Genomic DNA, 22,709 nt, shown 5'->3' with positions numbered 1-22,709 from the left:
TGCTGGGCTTTATCTTGGTAACTACGATAAACCTCCTGGACCGGTCCAGATAGATTGTTCTGTATAGTGGTGTCATTAAAGGCCTACTGAAATGAGATTTTCTTATTTAAACTGGGATAGCAGGTCCATTCTATGTGTCATACTTTATCATTTCGCGATATTGCTATATTTTTGCTGAAAGGATTTAGTAGAGAACATCCACGATTAAGTTAGCAACTTTCGGTGCTAAGAGAAAAGCCCTGCCTCTAACAGAAGTCGCAGACGATGACGTCACATGTTGATGGCTCCTCACATCTTCACATTGATTTTAATGGGAGCCTCCAACAAAAACAGCTATTCGGACTGAGAAAACGCCAATTTCCCCATTAATTTGAGCGAGGATGAAAGATTTGTGTTTGAGGATATTGATAGCGACGGACTAGATGTTTTTACACACATTTACTAGGATAATTCTGGGAAATCTCTTATCTTTCTATTGTGTTGCTAGTGATTTAGTGAGTTTAACAGTACCTGATAGTCGGAAGTGTACGTCCACGGCCGGGTGTTGACGCGCAGTGTCTCAGGGAAGTCGACGGCAGCTGTATGGGCGGCACAAGCTCAGTTGATATCCGGTAAGAAGCGACTTTTTAACCACAATTTTCTCACCGAAACCTGCTGGTTGACATTTGGTTGGGATCCATAGTAAAGTTTCACCGCCGTGAATTTTAAACAAGGAATCACCGTGTGTTTGTGTGGCTAAAGGCTAAAGCTTCCCAACTCCGTCTTTGTACTTTGACTTCTCCAATATTAATTGAACAAATTGCAAAGGATTCAGTAACACAGATCTCCAAAATACTGTGTAATTATGCCGTTAAAGCAGACGACTTTTAGCTGTGTGTGTGTGCAGCGCTCATATTCCTAACAGCCCGTGACGTCAAGCGTACACATCATCATTACGCGACGTTTTCAAGAAGAAACTCCCGGGAAATTTAAAATTGCAATTTAGTAAACTAAAAAGGCCGTATTGGCATGTGTTGCAATGTTAATATTTCATCATTGATATATAAACTATCAGACTGCGTGGTGGGTAATAGTGGGTTTCAGTAGGCCTTTAAGGGCTTGTATGTTTGTATGTACATTAATGGTGCAAGTTGGCAAAATATCTGCGTTCAAATCCTGGGCAAATTTGTGCGGCATGAAAAAAATTCTGTTCTCTAGGTGGGTATGACAGAAAATCCCTCAGAACCACTGCAACGGATGAAGCCCCCCTCCCACTAGTGTTAGTCAAACCACGTTAAAAATCAAGGCGTTTTATTTGCTCGGCTGTGACTGTGAATCCTCCCTTGCCGATGTCAGTGGTGTTCCCTCCAGGAAGTTAGAGAAATATTCTGAGGTATTGAGCCCAGGTTTTCTCAAAAGGAGGTAACATTTTGGGAAAAAGTAACCTGCCACTAGTCCAAAGTTGCCCATCATGTTAAATGAAATCAGAACCAAATGCTTTCCCTTTTCACTTTCTGAACCCATGTAGATTGGAATAAAGGTCCCCCAGATGATGCTATAGTTTAACATTGAAAAGGTGATGTCTCTGGCGAGGTTGTACTGATGAGGAGGTTTCACGGCCAGGAAGGTGCACATGAATGACACGATGGCCAATGTAAAGTTGAAGCTTTGCATGAAAATAGTTTTAAAAGATTGTATGACTGTGCACGACAGGAAGGCCCTCAAAAAGTTGATTTTCATGTTTTTCATATGTTCTGACAATGTGGTGTCTGCATAGATGTGCCAGCTGCAGAAAGCGGCCTGCACGGTCCAACAGATAATCAGGAACAGCCAGCAAGCAGGTCCTTTCAGTGTTTTCAGGAAAGGAGCGGCCTTGTCAGGGAATTCTGTTAGAAAGAATATCTGCGCAGGGAGAGATGTTAATGAGACATCATTTGCTTTTATTTTTTATTCTCAGAGCATTCAATCGACCGCAACTGGACTCTTTGGTTTGTCTTGGAAGATGTTTTGCCTCTCATCCAAATATGATTCATTAATTCATGCTCATAAACTTACATGGATCAGATCCAGTGTTCGACTCAGATTGGGTAGATCAGGGCAACCCAAAATGTTGAAAGAGCCATATTGGACCAAAAAAAAGAAAAATATAATCTGTCTGGAGCTGCAAAAAATTAAAAGTCTTATATGGATGTTATAATGAAGACAACAAATTATGTAAGAGTCTATATTAGTCATACTAGCCTACTATCAAAAAGCAGTTTGCTGCTAGCGGGGTGTATAAAATAGTCAGGACGCGTCATGATACAAAGGATTCTGGGTATTTGTTGTGTTGCGTTTATGTTGTGTTACTGGGAGGATGTCCTCCCAAAATGTGTTTGTCAATCTTGTTTGGTGTGGCTTCACAGCGTGGCGCATATTCCTAAGAGTGTAAAAATTGCTGATATCACAACCATTAGTGTACTCTGTGTCACCCAGTATTCCTTGCAGTCGTGTGCGTGTTGCTGCGGAATTCACACACAACATGTTGCTGGACTGGCAAGCAGAACGCACATGCTGTAGAGGGCGACAAAGTCAATGACTTCATAGCACGCCCTAATATTTATTATCTGGGTGACTGCCGGCTGTCATTCTAGAGAATATTAGCGTCTCCTATTGACTTCTTCGCTTTGTGACACGGGTCTTAAATGGCTCTTTGAATGACAAAGGATACTGATCCCAGAACCATGAATATCAAATATTCCGGATGATTCAACCGCCACCTGCCCAAATCTAATTAAAATCTATTTTTTCGTCATGTCACCTGCCTGACCCGTGGTTTATCCGCGGACTCCGCGGATGAGACCGCAAACCGCGCATCTCTAGTGTGTGTGACAATCATTGGTACTTTAACTGACTATGCGTCACAGGCTTTGTTCACAGAAATGTTGAAATGTAATATTTATTCTTCACATTTTTACAACATTCGAAATCACGAGTTAAATGCAGGCTTCTCAGAGGGCGAGATAACTTCCTGAAATGACTGGCTTACAATTACCAAAGGTATACACATGTGTGTGTCCAAGTTAAAGGAAACGGCAGGCTGTCTTCTTCTAATGGATTCATTACAATCTTTGCGAGCTGGGTAATGTTTGCTGTGGTCTGGAACAACATGGCACACTAAAAACTATCAGAAATACAACCAATATTATATACAGATAATGTGTCATGAGACATGCAAATGTGAATTGAATTAAGAGGAGTTAAATTAAATGAGCTTGAATATATCTACAAACAAGGCCTAATGATGCAACATTTCAATAGTTCAACTCATCCTTTTGTACTGTTCCACATGTTTTTTTCACTATGCTTTCTGTAACCAACCGGACCAAACTCACACGCATTACAAACATCGCAGCTAAAATCATCGGTCTACCCACACCGAACATATCAGAGATCTAAACCACAGGTCCATCATTCGACTGGCAAACACAATAGTCCAGGATATGACTCACCCACTACACCAATACATCATCCCACTACCATCAGGGCGCAGGAACAGAACTATCAAATTTCGGAGGGCCCGCTTAAACACTGGAACAAAAGGATGAGTTGAACTATTGAAATGTTCCATCATTAGGCCTTGTTTGTAAATATATTCAAGCTCATTTAATTTAACTCCTCTTAATTCAATTTTTATTTGCATGTCTCACGACACATTATTCGTACATAATATTGGTTGCATTTCTGATAGTTTTTAGTGTGCCATGTTGTTCCAGACCACAGTAAACATTACCCAGCTTGCAAAGATTGTAATAAATCCATTGGAATAAGACAGCCTGCCGTTTCCTTTAACTTGGACACACACTTCTATACCTTTGGTAATTCTAAACCAGTCATTTCCAGAAGTTATCTCGCCCTCTGAGAAGCCTCCATTTAACTCATGATTTCGAATGTTGTAAAAATGTGTAGAATAAATATTACACCATAAATGATTCCCGGGCGCGGCACCGCTGCTGCCCACTGCTCCCCTCACTTCCCAGGGGGTGGTCAAGGGGTTGGGTCAAATGCAGAGGACAAATTTCACCACACCTGGTGTGTGTGTGACAATCATTGGTACTTTAACTGACTATGTGTCGCAGGCTGACACAAATCTTTGTTCACAGAAATGTTGAAATGTAATATTTATTCTACACATTTTTACAACATTCGAAATCATGAGTTAAATGGAGGCTTCTCAGAGGGCGAGATAACTTCTGGAAATGACTGGTTTAGAATTACCAAAGGTATAGAAGTGTGTGTCCAAGTTAAAGGAAACGGCAGGCTGTCTTATTCCAATGGATTTATTACAATCTTTGCAAGCTGGGTAATGTTTGCTGTGGTCTGGAACAACATGGCACACTAAAAACTATCAGAAATGCAACCAATATTATGTACGAATAATGTGTCGTGAGACATGCAAATAAGCCTGTAAATGTGTTGGTCATGTATGATGTCTTTTTGTTATTTTTGTTTGTGATGTGTAACCCACTAAGTGGCCTAGTGGTTAGAATGTCCGCCATGAGATCGGTAGGTTGTGAGTTCAAATCCTGGCTGAGTCATACCAGAGACTATAAAAACATGGGACCCATTACCTCCCTGCTTGGCACTCAGAATCAAGGGGTTGGAATTGGGGGTTAAAACACCATAAATGATTCCCGGGCGCGGCACCGCTGCTGCCCACTGCTCCCCTCACTTCCCAGGGGGTGGTCAAGGGGTTGGGTCAAATGCAGAGGACACATTTCACCACACCTGGTGTGTGTGTGACAATCATTGGTACTTTAACTGACTATGTGTCGCAGGCTGACACAAATCTTTGTTCACAGAAATGTTGAAATGTAATATTTATTCTACACATTTTTACAACATTCGAAATCATGAGTTAAATGGAGGCTTCTCAGAGGGCGAGATAACTTCTGGAAATGACTGGTTTAGAATTACCAAAGGTATAGAAGTGTGTGTCCAAGTTAAAGGAAACGGCAGGCTGTCTTATTCCAATGGATTTATTACAATCTTTGCAAGCTGGGTAATGTTTGCTGTGGTCTGGAACAACATGGCACACTAAAAACTATCAGAAATGCAACCAATATTATGTACGAATAATGTGTCGTGAGACATGCAAATAAAAATTGAATTAAGAGGAGTTAAATTAAATGAGCTTGAATATATTTACAAACAAGGCCTAATGATGGAACATTTCAATAGTTCAACTCATCCTTTTGTACTGTTCCACATGTTTTTTTCACTATACTTTCTGTAACCAACCGGACCAAACTCACACGCATTACAAACATAGCAGCTAAAATTATCGGTCTACCCACACCGAACATATCAGAGATCTAAACCACAGGTCTATCATTCGACTGGCAAACACAATAGTCCAGGATATGACTCACCCACTACACCAATACATCATCCCACTACTATCAGGGCGCAGGAACAGACTTATCAAATTCCGGAGGGCCCGCCTCGGGAAAAGCCTTATCCCTGCAGTTATAGCCGCCCTAAACACTGCAGGCCCGGCCAACCTGTCTGACAAGCCTGTAAATGTGTTGGTCATGTAAGATGTCTTTTGGTTATTTTTGTTTGTTATGTGTAATGTCTGTTGTTTAAATGTACGGCAGTGAAAATGAACTTTCCCCAAAGGGGACCAATACATCCAAATGTAAATCTAAATATGTACATACAGCTAGCCTAAATAGCATGTTAGTATCAATTAGCTTGCAGTCTAGCACTGCATTGACCAAATATGCCTGATTAGCACTCCACACCAGTCAATAACACAGAAAAAGCTCACCTTTGGGCATTCACGCACAACATTAAAAGTTTGGTGGCCAAAGTGAGACAAAAAAGGGGTGGCATAAAACACATCCTAGAAAGTCGGACAAAGTTGTACATGCAAACAAACTACGGTGAGTTCAAGGACCGCCAAAGTTAGGATGACAAAAATGCGCTCGCCAAATAGTCTCTAATCACTGAAGCATGTTTGATATAAACAGTGAAATTTAGGGAGGTGGATGACTTCCCCACATGTACGGTCCCCTCCAAGGTTTCTCATTGTATCCCATTAGGTTGAGTTTTTTTCTTGCCCTGATGTGGGATCTGAGCTGTGGACGTCCTTGTGGCTTGTGCAGCCCTTTGAGACACTTGTGATTAAGGGCTCTATAGATAAACTTTGATTGGTTGATTGAATCGTAAGGTGCCCAAAGATTCCCACCTCTATTCCAACACAAGGAATGTGTGCCTGGGCAAGAATGGTTACGCCCCATTGTGGTGAAAAAAACAACTGTTGAGATGCAAAAGAGCAACCCTTCTGTCAATGTCAACGGCACAGTTGTTAGAGTGGAGTTTCCTCAAGCATTGGGGTATTGCGTGGCAGAATATCGCTTTGGATCGACCACTATCTACCCAAAATTACGGAATTACCCACGTTAGCATTGCATTCTGTTGTTAAACATGGCACAAATGAAGCATCCGTGACGGGGACGTTTGTAACTCCTGTTATTTATTGGAAGCTAAATTGCTGTCTTTTAGGAATTCCTGGAAGAATATTGTTGTATGTGGGGATTACAGTAGGTAGCGTCACAGACCACCGGGATGGCTTTTCAACCATCACTTGCCTTTTGAACCATCTGTCCTCCCTGTCCAGAGTCTGCACATTGTTGTTCTAAAAAAAATGCTGTTTGTCCCAGAGGTGCAGGTTGACAGTCGAGTCTTGACCTGATGTGTTTGTTTGTCGATGGTTTGCCTTACGTCAGCTTAGTGGTTGTTTAGTTTACCCAATATATGAATCAGTGGAGTTATCAATACACTGCGCAGGATTAACCAGATTGTTTCTGTGGGTGTGTGGTGTCCGGTTTCTATGATGCACCAGTCTCTGTCTCAGGGTGTTGCCTGGTTTGGAGTAGACTCGGATGTTCTTCTGAGTTTCTTCTATAGACCTGATACATATGTAATGATTGTGTCCTGAAGTGTCGTGGGCATGACGTTAAAGTGCATCTGGCAGTGGAGGCTCTCCTATGGGGTCTTGGGGCACTACGATGTTAACCCCTTTACAACTGTTACCCCAGGTGGCCCTTGGCAAAGGCCTAGTACCTGACTGCTCCCTAGCCAGGTGAAGACCTCAACGGCGGAGCAGGCAGAAGACGGTAGATTTAAGAATTACCGCAACGGCTGCGATGGCAGAGGAAGGCTGTTGCAGAAAAGGGTCCCCAATCGTCTTGGACTCCATGCCACTGGACCTTGACACGATTCTGTCAAGGATCGTGTGGTGACTGTTGTGCACCAGTCTCCTCACGTTAAACAAAGTCATGCACAGGCATCCTCCATAAAGGAATACACCCCTACCAAGAGGCTCTACTCGTTTGAGTGACCGCCGATGATGTAATGACAATGTTTTGATGCCTGTCACTTCCTTATCCACTCTGTTCTTGTTGCTTTTGGAACTGTATGTACTCTGTACAAAAGACCACCTGTGGTAGCCACAGGTTTTGAGGGCCTCCCCCAAATGCTCTTGCTCCTTCTCTTTGGCCTGTGGGCTAGTGAGAACGTTATCAGCTGTGTGTTGTTGGGTTATGATAATTCCTGAACTGATGACGCTTACTTAGATGAGAGGCAACACGTCTTCTAAGACAAACCCAACAGTCCTTTGGTGATCAATTGAATTGAATACAATGACCTGGATGAATGAGAACATCCAAAGACATATGTTTTCTCATGTTTATCAATGTTTGTCCTCACCTGCAGGGAAATGGAGGCAATGACGGAGAGGGCTATGGTTTGAAAACAGAACATAAGGGACAGCTGTAGCTGGCACACTATGTCCCCCGGCTGACCCAGGAACAGCGCCACGCTGAGACAGGCTCCCATCATGCTGAAAAGCACCACAAAGCTCCAGGGGCCACCAGACGCCGCCACCACGGGGGTTCGCCGGTGCCTCAGATAGACGACAGCCACTGCGCCCTGACAGGACAACAGCAGCAGCGCAATCAACGCCACTTTTATCGCTGCAGGCCTGTCCCAGGAGAAAACCTCAAAAGTGGGTTTCGAGCAGTTTGTGCTTCTAGTTTGGGACCACTGGCCCTCCGGACACCTGGTGCACTGGATGTCCTCTAGCAATTGGAAATGATAGGTTATTCACAGGGAAATGATGTAACATCTTACAACAACTTTGTGAAAGCAAATGCTGGGTTGCATATGACGTCGCATTCGTTTTTTTTCTTCGTGGCCTAATTCACATGTTGGTCAAGCAGTTTGAGCATAGGGTCGCATGTTTGTGCGCGGATCTTTTTTCCCAAGATGCAGACGAATCTCCGGAGGCACTGTGCAGGTAGGACGATGTCTTATTTTCCATAAATCAACCCTTAATACGAAAATGCAGGAACATTCCAAACGAACACAAGAAGAGCTTGCAGATTGCACGGGGAGCTAAGGCAGAAAACTAGCACTGGAAGGCTAACAAAGAAACAAGAATTAAAGAAGTACTCACGTAACTTGTTGCAGGAGCACACAAAACAGCCAGACCGAGTGTGGCGAAAGGCAGGAATAAATAGCTCTCGGATTAGTGCCTGGGAGCAGGTGAGCATCCCAAACACTAATCAGAGCAAGTGAAAATAATCAGCACCCATGGCAACCAAGAAAAACAAACCCCTCGGTGCTGAAACTGAACTGTGTTTCTCTACAATATTAGTTGTGTTTGAGAGCAGAACTAAACATAAAGAAAAGAGAATAAATCACAAAAGTTTGTGTTTTTTTGTGTTTGCTATGCCTAAACATGACTATGAAGACCTGCTTGTGCAAATAATCTAACGTAATGTGTTAAATCCATCCATCCATCTTCTTCTGCTTATCCGAGGTCGGGTCGCGGGGGCAGCAGCCTAAGCAGGAAAGCCTAGACTGTCCTCTCCCCATCCACTTCGTCCAGCTCTTCCCGGGTGATCCCGAGGCATTCCCAGGCCAGCCGGGAGACATAGTCTTCCCAACGTGACCTGGGTCTTCCCCGTGGCCTCCTACCGGTTGGACGTGCACTAAACACCTTCCTAGGGAGGCGATCGGGTGGCATCCTGACCAGATGCCCGAACCACCTGATCTGGCTCCTCTCGATGTGGAGGTTGCAGTGGCTTTACTTTAAAGTCCTCCCGGATGGCAGAGCTTCTCACGCTATCTCTAAGGGAGAGCCCCGCCACCCGGCGGAGGAAACTCATTTCGGCCGCTTGTACCCGTGATCTTGTGCTTTCGGACATAACCCAAAGCTCATGACCATAGGTGAGGATGGGAATGTAGATCAACCGGTAAATTGACAGCTTTGCCTTCCGGCTCAGCTCCTTCTTCACCACAATGGATCGATACAGCGTCTGCATTACTGAAGACGCTGCAACGATTTGCCTGTCGCTCTCACGATCCACAAGTACTAAAACACTACACAAAGAAAAACACCAAAAACCTCCAAATAAGTCAGGGCGTGATGTAAAAGGTGGTTTCAGTAAACCTACTTTGAGACAAGAGCTATAGTGATGCATGCTTGGTTATGGTTTGAATTCGACTTTTTATTATCAATATCGGCTACTGAGTTTCATTTTTTTTTAATGTTTTCTGCTGGTGATGTGCCTGAGAATTTTTTCAATGAAAAAAAATGTGCCTTGGCTCAGAAAAGGTTAAAAAACACTGTTTTAGACCAGTGGTTCTCAAATGGGGGTACGCGTACCCGGGGGGTACTTGAAGGTATGCCAAGGGGTACGTGAGATTTTTTTTTAATATTCTAAAAATATAAACTATTCAAAAATCCTTTATAAATATATTCATTGAATAATACTTCAACACAATATGAATGTAAGTTCATAAACTGTGAAAAGAAATGCAACAATGCAATATTTTTTTGGACATGTTCCATAAATATTGATGTTAAAGATTTATTTTTTTGTGAAGAAATGTTTAGAATTATATTCATGAATCCAGATGGATCTCTATTACAATCCCCAAAGAGGGCACTTTAAGTTGATGATTACTTCTATGTGTAGAAATCTTTATTTATAATCGAATCACTTACAGTATTTATTTTTCATCAATTCTTTTGTTATTTTTGTATCATTTTTTCCAAATAGTTCAAGAAAGACCACTACAAATGAGCAATATTTTGCACTGTTATACAATGTAATTAATCAGAAACTGATGACATAGTGCTGTATTTTACTTCTTTATCTCTTTTTTTCAACCAAAATTGCTTTGCTCTGATTAGGGGGTACTTGAATTAAAAAAAAATTCACATGGGGTACATCACTGAAAAAAGGTTGAGAACCACTGCTCAAGACCATCGCCTCAAAGCCGGAAGTGCCTTTCTAGGTCATGTAATTGCAACCCAGTAAGAGCTTGACATTCTGAGAAATTGACAAACTTATGTCTGTTTTTCTCAACCAACTAGTGTACAGATAAAATATACAATAATACAATGAAAAAGTACAAATACTGTATATACACTAATATTTGTATATATTTTGTTGTGCTATGTATCATTTAAATGATCAATCTTTACCCTCGTCGGCCTGGTAAGTGCCGGGCAAACAGTCGATGCAATCGAAACAGCACGAATGAAAGCCTTTGACTCTTCGCACCTGGCCGCTACCGCATGCTGCTGAACAGGTGGATTCAGGGATCTGCAAAAGTGATGACATCACAGTCATTTTTTAGGAACTCTGAAACCTGGATTAAAGTAAACGGGATGAAACACTCTTGCAGACTGTTTATAGGAAACATAAGGTGACATTTAAAAATTATTCATAATTATTGCGTTAAGCAATGTCAGCTAAGATTTATCTGAGAGCCAGATGCAGTCATCAAAAGAGCCACATCTGGCTTTAGAGCCACATCTGGCTCTAGAGCCATAGGTACCCTACCCCTGGGCTATATCATCCCTACAGGCCTGTTTCACAGGTTTTTATAATATATATATATATATATATATATATATATATATATATATATATATATATATATATATATATATATACATATGTATATATATACATATATATACACATATATATATGTATATATATATATATATATATATCCACACATATATATATATATGTATATATATATACATATATATATATATATGTGTGTGTATATATATATATATATATATATATATATATATATATATATATATATATATATATATATATATATATATATATAATATATAATATGGCCGGATTTTTTTAACCCAATCTGGCCCTCGAGTCAAAAAGTTTGGGGACAGCTGTCCGAAAAGAAACCCCTCAACGGTTTTTCATGGGACACATTACCGGCCTTGTTGTTTCCAGATGAGGAGATGCTTCTCCGGTATTGATTTAAGTAAAGTTTGAATGTCATTAAAACAGTTAGCTCCATCTTTTGACACTTCTTCCACTCCCGTCCTTGCACGCTACACCGCTACAAAAAAGATGACGGGGGAGAAGACGCTGCCGCAGGTAAGCCACGTAAATAAGACCGCCCACAAAACGGTTCATCCGGGAGAGATTGTCAGAAAGCGGCTTGAAGATGATCTGTAAATTGTAATCTGTGCAACATTTTAACCAAAGAACCACAATTACATGTTATGTAGGCCACAAGGAAATGTGTTCAATTTAGAAAAAAATTAAATAAAATACTTTTTTAATGCACCCTATAACCCGGTGCAACTAATATATGAAAAAAGATAAAACATAGACTATTCATCGGCAGTGCGCCTTATAATCCACGGAAAATATGGTATGTGCGTCATGGCCAGTTTTTGCAAATCGTTCAAACATGTTTGAATAATTACCTGTGAGTCTTCAGTGTGCCATTTGAAAAGAGATTTGTTCAGGGACAGTTCTTTGAAGTGGCTTCCAACAGAGTCAAAATCCAAATGAGACTCCTTCCAAACCCACTCCACCACTGTGTATCCTATGTTGGGATTGCCATTGCTGTCAAACACTAAATGTGTGCCGTTAATGTTAAAAGACATGTTCCGTAAAACCTGCAAAAGCTGCAAAAAATAACACATATTAAGTTTAAAAACAGAATGTACTGTAGTCACTTAAAAAAAAGATACAAGTTTCACCTTCCATGGAAAAATTTTGATTTCAGCATTCCAGTTGCATGAGCTTGAACTACATCCCAGCATGCTGTGCAATGCCTGTGCCAGACTGTAGGTGGCGGCATACACAGCGAAAGATTTACGCTGCACTGCAGCATCCAGAATGAGGCTAAGGTTTGCAGGTGTCATTTTCCAACATTGCGGACAGGGATTGTTGTGCTGTGGCATGACAGGCTTTATCTTCTGCTCGCTCAGTTTGGTGAAGAACACCCTCGCGTAGGCTGGTAGAAGATCCAGGCTCTGTGTTTTGTCCAAAAATCCGATGACCGTACCGATGGTTTGGATACCAGGGAGGGAAGTTACTTGATTATGAACCACCCAACCGGAGCTGGCAATCCACACTCCTGTTATGTTCCTTTTAATAACCTTAAATGAAGGAGATGATGGGTAAATAATGTCAGTTATTCCGTGGTTATATTTGTATGTACTGACCTCTTTAAAGAAGACTGCAGCTTGCTCTGGGAGAGAAAACACCACCACCACGTTGACTTTGTTGGCTTGGATGTTGTCCACGATGTTTCGGACTGTGGCTGCAGGGTCCGAGTAGACAGGAACCAGCCCGTGGTAGGCCACGCACACGGACTTGGTTTCGGCTAATTTGGTGAATTCCTGTGTGCCCTGTTGTCCATACGCTTCGTCGCTGCCCACCACTGCCACCCAGTTCCACCCAAACTCCTCTATGAGGCGGACCATGGCAGCCACTTGCCCTTTGTCACTGGTCACTGTGCGTAAAAAGGACGGGTAGACGTCCTTGTTGCTCAATTTGTCGCTGGTGGCACCAAAGCTGATCTGAAAAAGTATAGTCACATACATACTTACAGATGGTAGAGTCCTGTAAAATTGGAAATTACATTTGTGGTGCCTAATGGTTGTGGGGAAATGCTTTAAAAAAAACATGGCAGCATACAAGTTTTACAACCTCAGTGTAGACCAGTGGTTCTTCATCTGGGTTCCATCATACCCTACGAGTTCGGTGAGTCGGCCTCAGCGGTTTACGACTCATCGTGTAAATAAAAACTTCTCCCTATCGCCGTATTATGAATACCGCCAAACAACGTTCCCTCTAATTTTCCATCTGATTCGCAGGTGTGTAATTTGTTGTGAGTTCATGCACTTTGTTGGTTTTGTTCTTTGTACAAGATGATATCCATGCACGGTACATTTTGTCTGCTCGCGGAAAACAGACATCTTAATATACGATTTGACTCCCTCGAACAACCTTGACGCTGTGGAAACAGGACCAGGCTGATCCGAAAACACCCCCAAGGACACCTCAATGATAGACACTTTTGACCTCCCTCCCTCCTCAACGATACCTGGAGTCGAACTTTTGCAGATCGGCCTCAGTCTAAAAAACATTGCATCATCACATCCAGGACAATTGGGCATACATGCAACCCCCTCCCCCCCATGCCTTCGCCACCGCTTTTTCCCCTCTGTGCGATGGTCGGATGGCAGCGCTTCCAAGCAGCAGTCGCCTTCCAGGGCCCCAACTACCCCGCCCCTCTGTTGCGAGTTTGTCGTGATTAAATATAATGTTCCCCTTAGGAGCCCGGTCTAGATTGTTTTTTTTAATCTTGAACGGGATTGTGCTGTAAACAAAAATGTTGTTGTACTTGTTGCAATGACAACAAAGACCTACTGACCTGCACTAGTAAAAAAAAACATATAACTTTGTCTTGAATTTGAGAAAAAAAAAACACATTTTATTTTTCTCTAACAAACGGTTCAGTGAATGCGATTATGAAACTGGTGGTGTTCGGTACCTCCAACAAGGCTAAGAACCACTGGTCTAGACCAAGGTTCCCCAAACTACGGCCTGCAAGAAGTCCCAACTTGCATGCATGCTGCGCGGCCCATTGATACATTTTTGTTGATTGTTATATTTCCACCTATCAGGAGTTTTTTTATACATCTATAAATACGCTTGTAGGTGTGGGTGCAGTCGTATAATAATTATCTAACGTTCCAGTGCGGATCGGTAGCAAATATGTCACGGACAGGTACCGTTTGGGGACCACTGACTTAATGCAAACAATTAGCTGAGACTCCTATCTCAAAACATTCATAAGTTGTGGCACTCTTATTTTTGCGTACTGCTGCATAGTATACGAAAAGTGGAACACTCGAAAACAAAAGGACCACGGCACTTCAACGCCTAAAACAGTGAACGAAACTGCAGTTTACCAGTTATGATAAAAATCCAGAAGATTTCCAGTGAGATACATTGTGGTCGTTTAAAACAATGTACAGTTATGTACGAACCCCGTTTCCATATGAGTTGGGGAATTGTGTTAGATGTAAATATAAACAGAATACAATGATTTGAAAATAATTTTCAGCCCATATTCAGTTGAATATGCTACAAAGACAACATATTTGATGTTAAAACTGATAAACATTTTTTTTTTTTCTCAAATAATCATTAACTTTAGAATTTGATGCCAGCAACACATGACAAAGAAGTTGGGAAAGGTGGCAAAAAACACTGATAAAGTTGAGGAATGCTCATCAAACACTTATTTGGAACATCCCACAGGTGTGCAGGCTAATTGGCAACAGGTGGGTGCCATGATTGCCATGATTAAAAGCGGCTTCTTTGAAATGCTAAGTAATTTACAAGCACGGATGGGGCGAGGGTCACCAATTTGTAAGCAAATTGTCGAACAGTTTTAGAACAACATTTCTCAACGAAAAATTGCAAGGAATTTAGGGATTTTACCATCTACGGTCCGTAAAATCATCAAAAGGTTCAGAGAATCTGGAGAAATCACTACACGTAAGCGATGATATTAAGGACTTTTGATCCTTCAGGCGGTACTGCATCAAAAACCGACATCAGTGTGTAAAAGATATCACCACATGGACTCAGGAACACTTTATAAAACCACAGTCAGTAACTACACTTGGTTGCTTCATCTGTAAGTGCAAGTTAATACTCTGCTGTGCAAAGCAAAACCCATTTATCAACAACACAAAGGAACGCCGCCGGCTTCACTGGGCCCGTGCTCATCTCAGATGGACTGATGCAAAGTGGAAAGGTGTTCTGTGGTCTGACGAGTCCACATTTTAAATATATTTGGAAACTGTGGACGTGGTGTCCTCCGGAACAAAGAGGAAAATAACCATCCTGACCATTACAGGCGCAAAGTTCAAAAGCCAGCATCTGTGATGGTATGGGGGTGTATTAGTGCCCAAGGCATGGGTAACTTACACATCTGTGAAGGCACCATTAATGCTGAAAGATCCATACAGGTTTTGGAGCAACATATGTTGTCATCCAAGCAACGTTATCATGGACGCCCCTGCTTATTACAGCAAGACAATGCCAAGCCACATGTTACAACAGCGTGGTTTCGTAGTAAAAGAGTGCGGGTACTTTCCTGGCCCGCCTGCAGTCCAGACCTGTCTCCCATCGAAAATGTGCGGCGCATTATGAAGCGTAAAATACGACAGCAGAGACCCCGGACTGTTGAACGACTAAAACTCTACATAAAACAAGAATTGGAAAGAATTCCACTTTCAAAGCTTCAACAATTAGTTTCCTCAGTTCCCAAACGTTTATTGAGTGTTGTTAAAAGAAAAGGTGATGTAACACAGTGGTGAACATGTCCTTTTCCAACTGCTTTGGCACGTGTTGCAGCCATGAAATTCTAAGTTAATTATTATTTGCAAAAAAATAATACATTTTATGAGTTTGAACATCAAATATCCTGTCTTAGTAGTGCATTCAACTGAATATGGGTTGAAAAGGATTTGCAAATCATTGTATTCCGTTAATATTTACATCTAACACAATTTCCCAACTCATATGGAAACGGGGTTTGTAATCTTGTGATTGGTTAGATTCCACGGTGTTTGTATTATGTATAATGTAGTATATTGTCATGATCCGTGGTACGGATCATGTTTTGTTTAGTTATGTTCTGTTAGTTTTGGACTCCTTTCGTTCTGGTTTGTGCACGTCCTGCGTTTGGTCACGATGGTTACTTATGATTTTCACCTGCCTCTGTTGTTTGGGACACACCCTTGTCTAATCAAGGGACTACTATTTAAGTCTGCCTTTGTTGATCGCTCGTTCTGGCTTCATTGTTTGCGTCACACCTTTGCCAAGTGAGTTTAGTTCCATGCTCTAGTCTGTGCTAAGTGGTAGCCTTAGCTTCCGGTGCGATCGGCACCTTGTTCCGTCTGTTTTTTTTCCTGTTTTGTGTTCAGTTACGATTAAATTATGTCGTTACGTGCAAGTCCTATCCGGAGTCGTCCTCTTGCTTCCAGGGAGAACAACCCCCGCATCACCATGTGACCCGGTCGTGACATATATGGATTACATTCTAGACTGTACCAGCTCAATCCAGTGACCACTACTTCTTAAAGGTTAACACTGGAAGTAAACCTTTATTAAGAGGGAAAAATCGTCATCTAAAGTGTACAAGATTTAGGATAGCCTGTAGAGGCCCGATGATTTGGAATGAGATTGATAACTCTATAAAATAATCACATTCTTTAAACATGTTTAAAAAGCGCTTTAAAACCTCTTAAGGCTGTTTGTTTACATGCTTTTTTAAATTTATCTTTGGTATTTGGGCTTATTGGACCCTAATCAGAATAAAAACAAAGAATCATCTTTTTATATGATGTAACAAACATGTACTTCATGTTTAGTGACATGCTACTTCTTATTTTTACACTCCCCCCCCAAATTCCATTGTATGTTATACTCTTCTGACTCCACCAGATGGCAGTATAAGTGCCCACATAATGGCCATAACACCCCAATTCAGTAGTGTACACCAGTGGCCCCCAACCTTTTTGTATCCGCAGACCGGTCAACGCTTAATAATTTGTCCTGCGGGTGGGGGGCGGGGGGCGGGGGGAATCCTTTTTTTTTTTTTTTTCTTTGTCATGAAAAAGGGACGTGAAAAAGGGAGGTTTTTGTGGTTGGTGCACTAATTGTAAGTGTATATTGTGTTTTTTATGTTGATTTAATTAAAAAAATGTTTTTATTTTTTTTAATTTTTTTTTTTAATACAAATGAATAAAAAAAGATTCTGCGGCCCGGTGGTTGGGGACCACTGGTGTACACAATTTTGGCTATAAGAGCTAAAAGGTGCTGTCCACGCTTGTGGCCAACTAAGCCTTTAGAGCGGGGGTCGGTAACCTGCGGCATGCGGCACTTTAGCGCCACCCTAGTGGCTCTCTAGAGCTTTTTCCACAATGTATGAAAAATGGAAAAAAATGAGAGGAAAAAAAATAAATTTTTGTTTTTATTATGGTTTCTACAGGAGGACAAACATGACACAAACATCCCTAATTGTTATAAAGCACACTGCTTGTATCAAACATGCTTCACTGATTTGAGTATTTGGCGAGCGCCGTTTTGTCCTACTAATTTTGACGCTCCTTAAACTCACCGTAGTTTGTTTACATGTACAACTTTCCCCGACTTTCTAGGACGTGTTTTATGCCACTTCTTTTTCTGTCTAATTTTGTCCACCAAACTTTTAACGAGAGGTGAGTTTTGTTGATGTTATTGACTTGTGCTAATCAGACATATTTGGTCACGGCATGACTGCAAGCTAATCGATGCTAACATGCTATTTAGGCTAGCTGTATGTACATATTGCATCATTATGCCTCATTTGTAGGTATATTTGAGCTCATTTAGTTTCCTTTAGGTCCTCTTAATTAAATTTATATCTCATGACACACTATCTGTATGTAATATGGCTTTTCATTTTTTGCGGCTCCAGACAGATTTGTTTTTGTATTTTTGGTCCAATATGGCTCTTTCAACATTAAGAGGATTTATTAATGACAGTATTCCTATTATATTGCAAAAAGATACATATCACAATATTTTCTGTTAAAAAAAAGCTAATCATGTTGTTTTGTGTGGTCACCTTTACTTTGAAAAGCATCGAAACTATCAACTATTTGGTACCGGTACCAAAAATATTTTATATACTTGCTGAATAAAACTGCTGCCTTGTTTTTAATGCATACTTAAGCCTACTATGCTACTGTATTTAAAGTTTTGGTCATTATGGTGGTTTTCTGGGGTGTCACTTGGTGGTAAAAAATGGAAAAAGGCTTTAAACTTGCCTAATAGACCGTTTTAAATTGTTTTTGTTAAAAGGTGCCTTTAGAGGTTGTTAAACTAGATTTATTACGACGTTATGCTTAGTACATTTAGCACACTGCCTATGGTTGAGGAATTCACATTAGTTGCATAATTATGGTCTTGACTTCTGTATGTATGATGAGATTATAGCAGATCATCATGAGGCAACCTTTTAATCAAATTTGAATAATTGGATATTGAGACTGATTTGGTGGATTCAAAGATTATTCTTTTATTCATAAATGAAATTGTAAATGATTACTTGGTGGGTAGATTTTGAAATGTATTGTATAGTACTGTATTTTGTATATTATGTAATGATGTATATTTTTGCCCCAAGTGGAGGAGTTCAAGTACCTAGGAGTCTTGTTCACGAGTGGGGGAAGAGTGGATCGTGAGATCGACAGGCGGATCGGTGCGGCGTCTTCAGTAATGCGGACGTTGTATCGATCCGTTGTGGTGAAGAAGGAGCTGAGCCGGAAGGCAAAGCTCTCAATTTACCGGTCGATCTACGTTCCCATCCTCACCTATGGTCATGAGCTTTGGGTCATGACCGAAAAGATAAGATCACGGGTACAAGCGGCCGAAATGAGTTTCCTCCGCCGGGTGGCGGGGCTCTCCCTTAGAGATAGGGTGAGAAGCTCTGCCATCCGGGAGGAGCTCAACGTAAAGCCGCTGCTCCTCCACATCGAGAGGAGCCAGATGAGGTGGTTCGGGCATCTGGTCAGGATGCCACCCGAACGCCTCCCTAGGGATGTGTTTAGGGCACGTCCAGCTGGTAGGATGCCACGGGGAAGACCCAGGACACGTTGGAAAGACTATGTCTCCCGGCTGGCCTGGGAACGCCTCGGGATCCCCCGGGAAGAGCTAGACGAAGTGGCTGGAGATAGGGAAATCTGGGCTTCCCTGCTTAGGCTGCTGCCCCCGCGACCCGACCTCGGATAAGCGGAAGATGATGGATGGATGGATGGATGGATGGATGGATGTATATTTTTACTGTGGGTCCCTGTCCCTAAGATGTGTGCTTCCAGGGATGACCTTTTTTCAGAACGGACTATGATATTAACAAAAGAAACAATAATGAAATACAAAACTATGTCCATCTGTAAATAAATACATACATTAAATAAATACACATTAGAGCAGGGGTCTCAGACACAGAGACATTATTTTGCGGCGCCCACCTTATTGTGAAAGTTTAATGTCAGTGCGTCCCCCGAGTTTTATATAAATGGCACTTGACAGCGTTGTGTTATTTGGGTCCAAAATGGCTCTTTCAACGTTCTGGGTTGCCTACCCCTGCATTAGTGGAAAAGCGGCAAATGAGTGAAAGCGACAGAGACGTTTCCATGGAGACAAAGGTTTTCTTAAGTGCCTGGCTGCAGTCGCACCGCGACACCTGCCCGTCAGTAACAGTCCCCGAGGCGGTATAGCTCAGTTGGTAGAGCGGCCGTGCCAGCAACTTAAGGGTTGCAGGTTCGTTGCCTGCTTCTTCCATCCTAGTCACTGCTGTTGTGTCCTTGGGCAAGACACTTTACCCACCTGCTCCCAGTGCCACCCACACTGGTTTAAATGTAAAAATTAGATATTGGGTTTCACACTGTAAAGCGCTTTGAGTCACTAGAGAAAAAGCGCTATATAAATATAATTCACTTCACTTCACTTCCCGATAACCTGGACCAATTCAAACCGTTATTAGTTTTTTTTGTTGTTTGATTTGCATTGCCTCACACGATGAACACTACATATATTTTTATATGACGCCGGATAACACTCCGGGGGCTGTCATTTTTTTGCGCTCGCTATCCCTGTACTTTCCCGGCTATTATCCACCGACCGCTGTGTTGCTGTAGGGAGGACAAGCGGATCGACACACACTACGGAAATAACATTATTCTCCGTGCATCGGCTAAATACAAATATATTCCACAACCCCAAACATGTCTTTTTCAAAGCCTGCAGTGAAGAGAAAGGTTAGTGATGAGCAAAGACAACTTCAGGAAAAGTGGGAGATGCAATATTTCTTTGTTGAGCACAGGGGCACCCCGACGTCTCTTATTTGCACAGATTTGAAACGTCATTATACAACTAGACATGCTGAGGGGTATGCAACATTTTTTTTAAGAAATCTTTTTTTTTTTATGCGGCCTAGCCTCACCCAGACTCTGCATCCAGTGGCCCCCAGGTAAAGTGAGTTTGAGACCCCTGCATTAGAGTAAATGAACTTTGTGCACATTTTAAAGCTAATACGACACATAATAACTCTTTGGAGAAATATTTCAAGGCCAAAGTCTATGATGACTTTAGTAAACAAACCTGTGGCATCAGAAAAAATCCCAGCAGTTTCCCAACGATGGACACCATTTCTGAGTGGTAGGGTCCGATCACAGCTGCCACCCTGGTCTCATAGTTGGTGTAATTGCACTGCACAGATAGCGCGTTACTGTTTTTCTCGGTCAGGAAGGAGAGAGTGGGCCTCATGAAACCGGGCGCTTGTCTGCAGGTGTCGTAGATTTCAAATCCTAGCTTGATGCCGGGGAGCAGCGTTTGGTTGGCGTTGATCTCATCCACTGTATATTTCATCACCAGGGCGAGGCCCAGTTCCATATGATTCAAGCTGAAGATAGGAAACACAATAAAACGCTTTGTTCGTAGTCTCTCCATATATACATGTACATATTCATACAGAATATCACTTCTCAACATACCGTTCACAGTTGATGTTGTTCGACTCTGTCTTTTGGCTGATGTCGATGGTGAAATCGTGGATAGAAAACAGCCCGCCCAGCATAATGTCACCAGGAAGATAAAATATGTTAGTGGAAATATTCTGAAACCATGCAGGTGAATTTACACAGTAGGTCTGCATCCAGCAAAGAACCAGGAGATGAAAACATGAAGCCATGTTGACGAGGCAAGCCTCAGAATTTGTCTGAAGGGACATAGACCAACGTTTGCATGTTCGGAATCATATGTACCGTGAACATTTTTTGCATGGAAATTCAGCTGTAAGATGAGACCTCTATTGGTCCTTCCCACTCATGCTTAACAGGAAGTTTTGGGATTAGCCGGCAGAGGGGTTGTCTCTCAAGATAACGGTAGTTGGTTTGATTCCCGGCACCGAAAAGCTTGTTGAATAAACTTGAGCGAGATGGGGAACACGCAGTTGCTGAATGTTCTGAACTCCTGTTTCTATGCCAGTGTAGTATTGAGCAGAGTAATGCTGTCCCTTATGAGTCTTACAGAGTGCATTTACCCTAACTTCAAAGCTGATATAATGTTCTACTTTTATTGTCCCGATACCAATATTTTGGTACTGGTACCAAAATTATTTCGATACTTTTCTAAATAAAGGTCACCGGAAAAAAATTGCACTATTGGCTTTATTCTGACAACAAAATCTTACGGTACTTTGAAGAAATGTTTCCTATTGCAAGATTGTTCTTTAAAGCGGAACATTATCACAATTTCAGAAGGGTTAAAACCAATAAAAATCAGTTGGCTTATTCTATTTTTCGAATTTTTTTTCTAAATCTTACCCGTCCCGGAATATCCCTAAAAAAAGCTTTAAAGTGCTTGATTTTTGCTATTTGCTTAAGCCACTGTCCATTTCCCTGTGACGTCACATAACGATTCCAATCCAAACAATGGCGAATAGCGCAGCAATATATAGCGACATTAGCTCGGATTCAGACTCGGACTTCAGCAGCTTAAGCGATTCAACAGATTACGCATGTATTGAAACAGATGGTTGGAGTATGGAAGCACATAGCGAAAACGAAATTGAAGAAGAAACTGAAGCTATTGAGCGAATAGCTATTGACGCTATTCGGCCATCTTTGCGTTAGCATCGCCGGTAAAATTTGCAGATCAACCGTTTAGGACTTTCGCATTGACACTGGATCAACTTATATCCGTCAATTGGTAAGTGTTTGTTTTGCAATAAATGTGGGTGGAAGGAAACGCTGGATGTAAATATAATTTCAAATGTACATACAGGTATCCTAAATAGCATGTTAGCATTAGTCATCCCTCGACCAAATATGTCTGATTAGCACATAAATCAATAACAACAAAACTCACCTTTGTGATTTTGTTGACTTTATTGTTGGGAATGCATCTGCTTTGAGTGTCGCAGGATATCCAGACATTTTTGCCATCTATGTGCCATATCTGTCGTAGCATCGCCGGTAAAAACCAAACGGGGGACTTTTGCATCTCTTGACACTGGAGCAACTTAAATCCGTCGACTGCTAAGTGTTTGTTTAGCATAATGTGGATGGAGGGAAAGGCTAGATGTAAATATAGCTACAAATGAGGCATAATGCAGCTATATGTACACACAGCTAGCCTAAATAGCATGTTAGTGCTAATCGATGCACATTCTACGTAGATCAACTTGAATCCGTCCCTGATCGTGTTGTTTCACCCTCCGACAACACACCGACGAGGCATGATGTCTCCAAGGTATCG

General features: G+C 41.7%; 1 protein-coding gene across 1 annotated transcript; it reads right to left on the bottom strand.

Moving 5' to 3' along the window:
* Nucleotides 1–1,000: 1,000 nt before the first annotated feature.
* LOC133535117 (taste receptor type 1 member 3) lies at nucleotides 1,001–21,141 on the bottom strand. Its single transcript, XM_061874631.1, has 8 exons — nucleotides 20,945–21,141; nucleotides 20,553–20,853; nucleotides 12,548–12,904; nucleotides 12,080–12,481; nucleotides 11,801–12,004; nucleotides 10,523–10,643; nucleotides 7,735–8,105; nucleotides 1,001–1,881 (listed from the first exon to the last, which is right to left on the bottom strand). Exons 1-8 carry the CDS (start codon nucleotides 21,139–21,141, stop codon nucleotides 1,291–1,293), a joined length of 2,544 nt encoding a protein of 847 aa, XP_061730615.1. The 3' UTR covers nucleotides 1,001–1,290.
* Between the last annotated feature and the right edge of the window lie 1,568 nt (nucleotides 21,142–22,709).

The sequence above is a fragment of the Nerophis ophidion genome, linkage group LG02 (assembly GCF_033978795.1).
Source record: "Nerophis ophidion isolate RoL-2023_Sa linkage group LG02, RoL_Noph_v1.0, whole genome shotgun sequence".
Taxonomy (NCBI): domain Eukaryota; kingdom Metazoa; phylum Chordata; class Actinopteri; order Syngnathiformes; family Syngnathidae; genus Nerophis; species Nerophis ophidion.
This window is presented reverse-complemented; position numbering and strand designations above follow the sequence as displayed.

Excerpts from the sequence above, each read along its gene's own strand:
- LOC133535117 (XM_061874631.1), bottom strand. The coding sequence starts at position 21,141 with ATGGCTTCATGTTTTCATCTCCTGGTTCTTTGCTGGATGCAGACCTAC. Across the intron at positions 12,482-12,547 it reads CTGCAGTCTTCTTTAAAGAG|GTTATTAAAAGGAACATAAC; the intron begins GTCAGTACATAC and ends CCTTCATTTAAG. Across the intron at positions 8,106-10,522 it reads CACTTACCAGGCCGACGAGG|AGGACATCCAGTGCACCAGG; the intron begins GTAAAGATTGAT and ends TCCAATTGCTAG.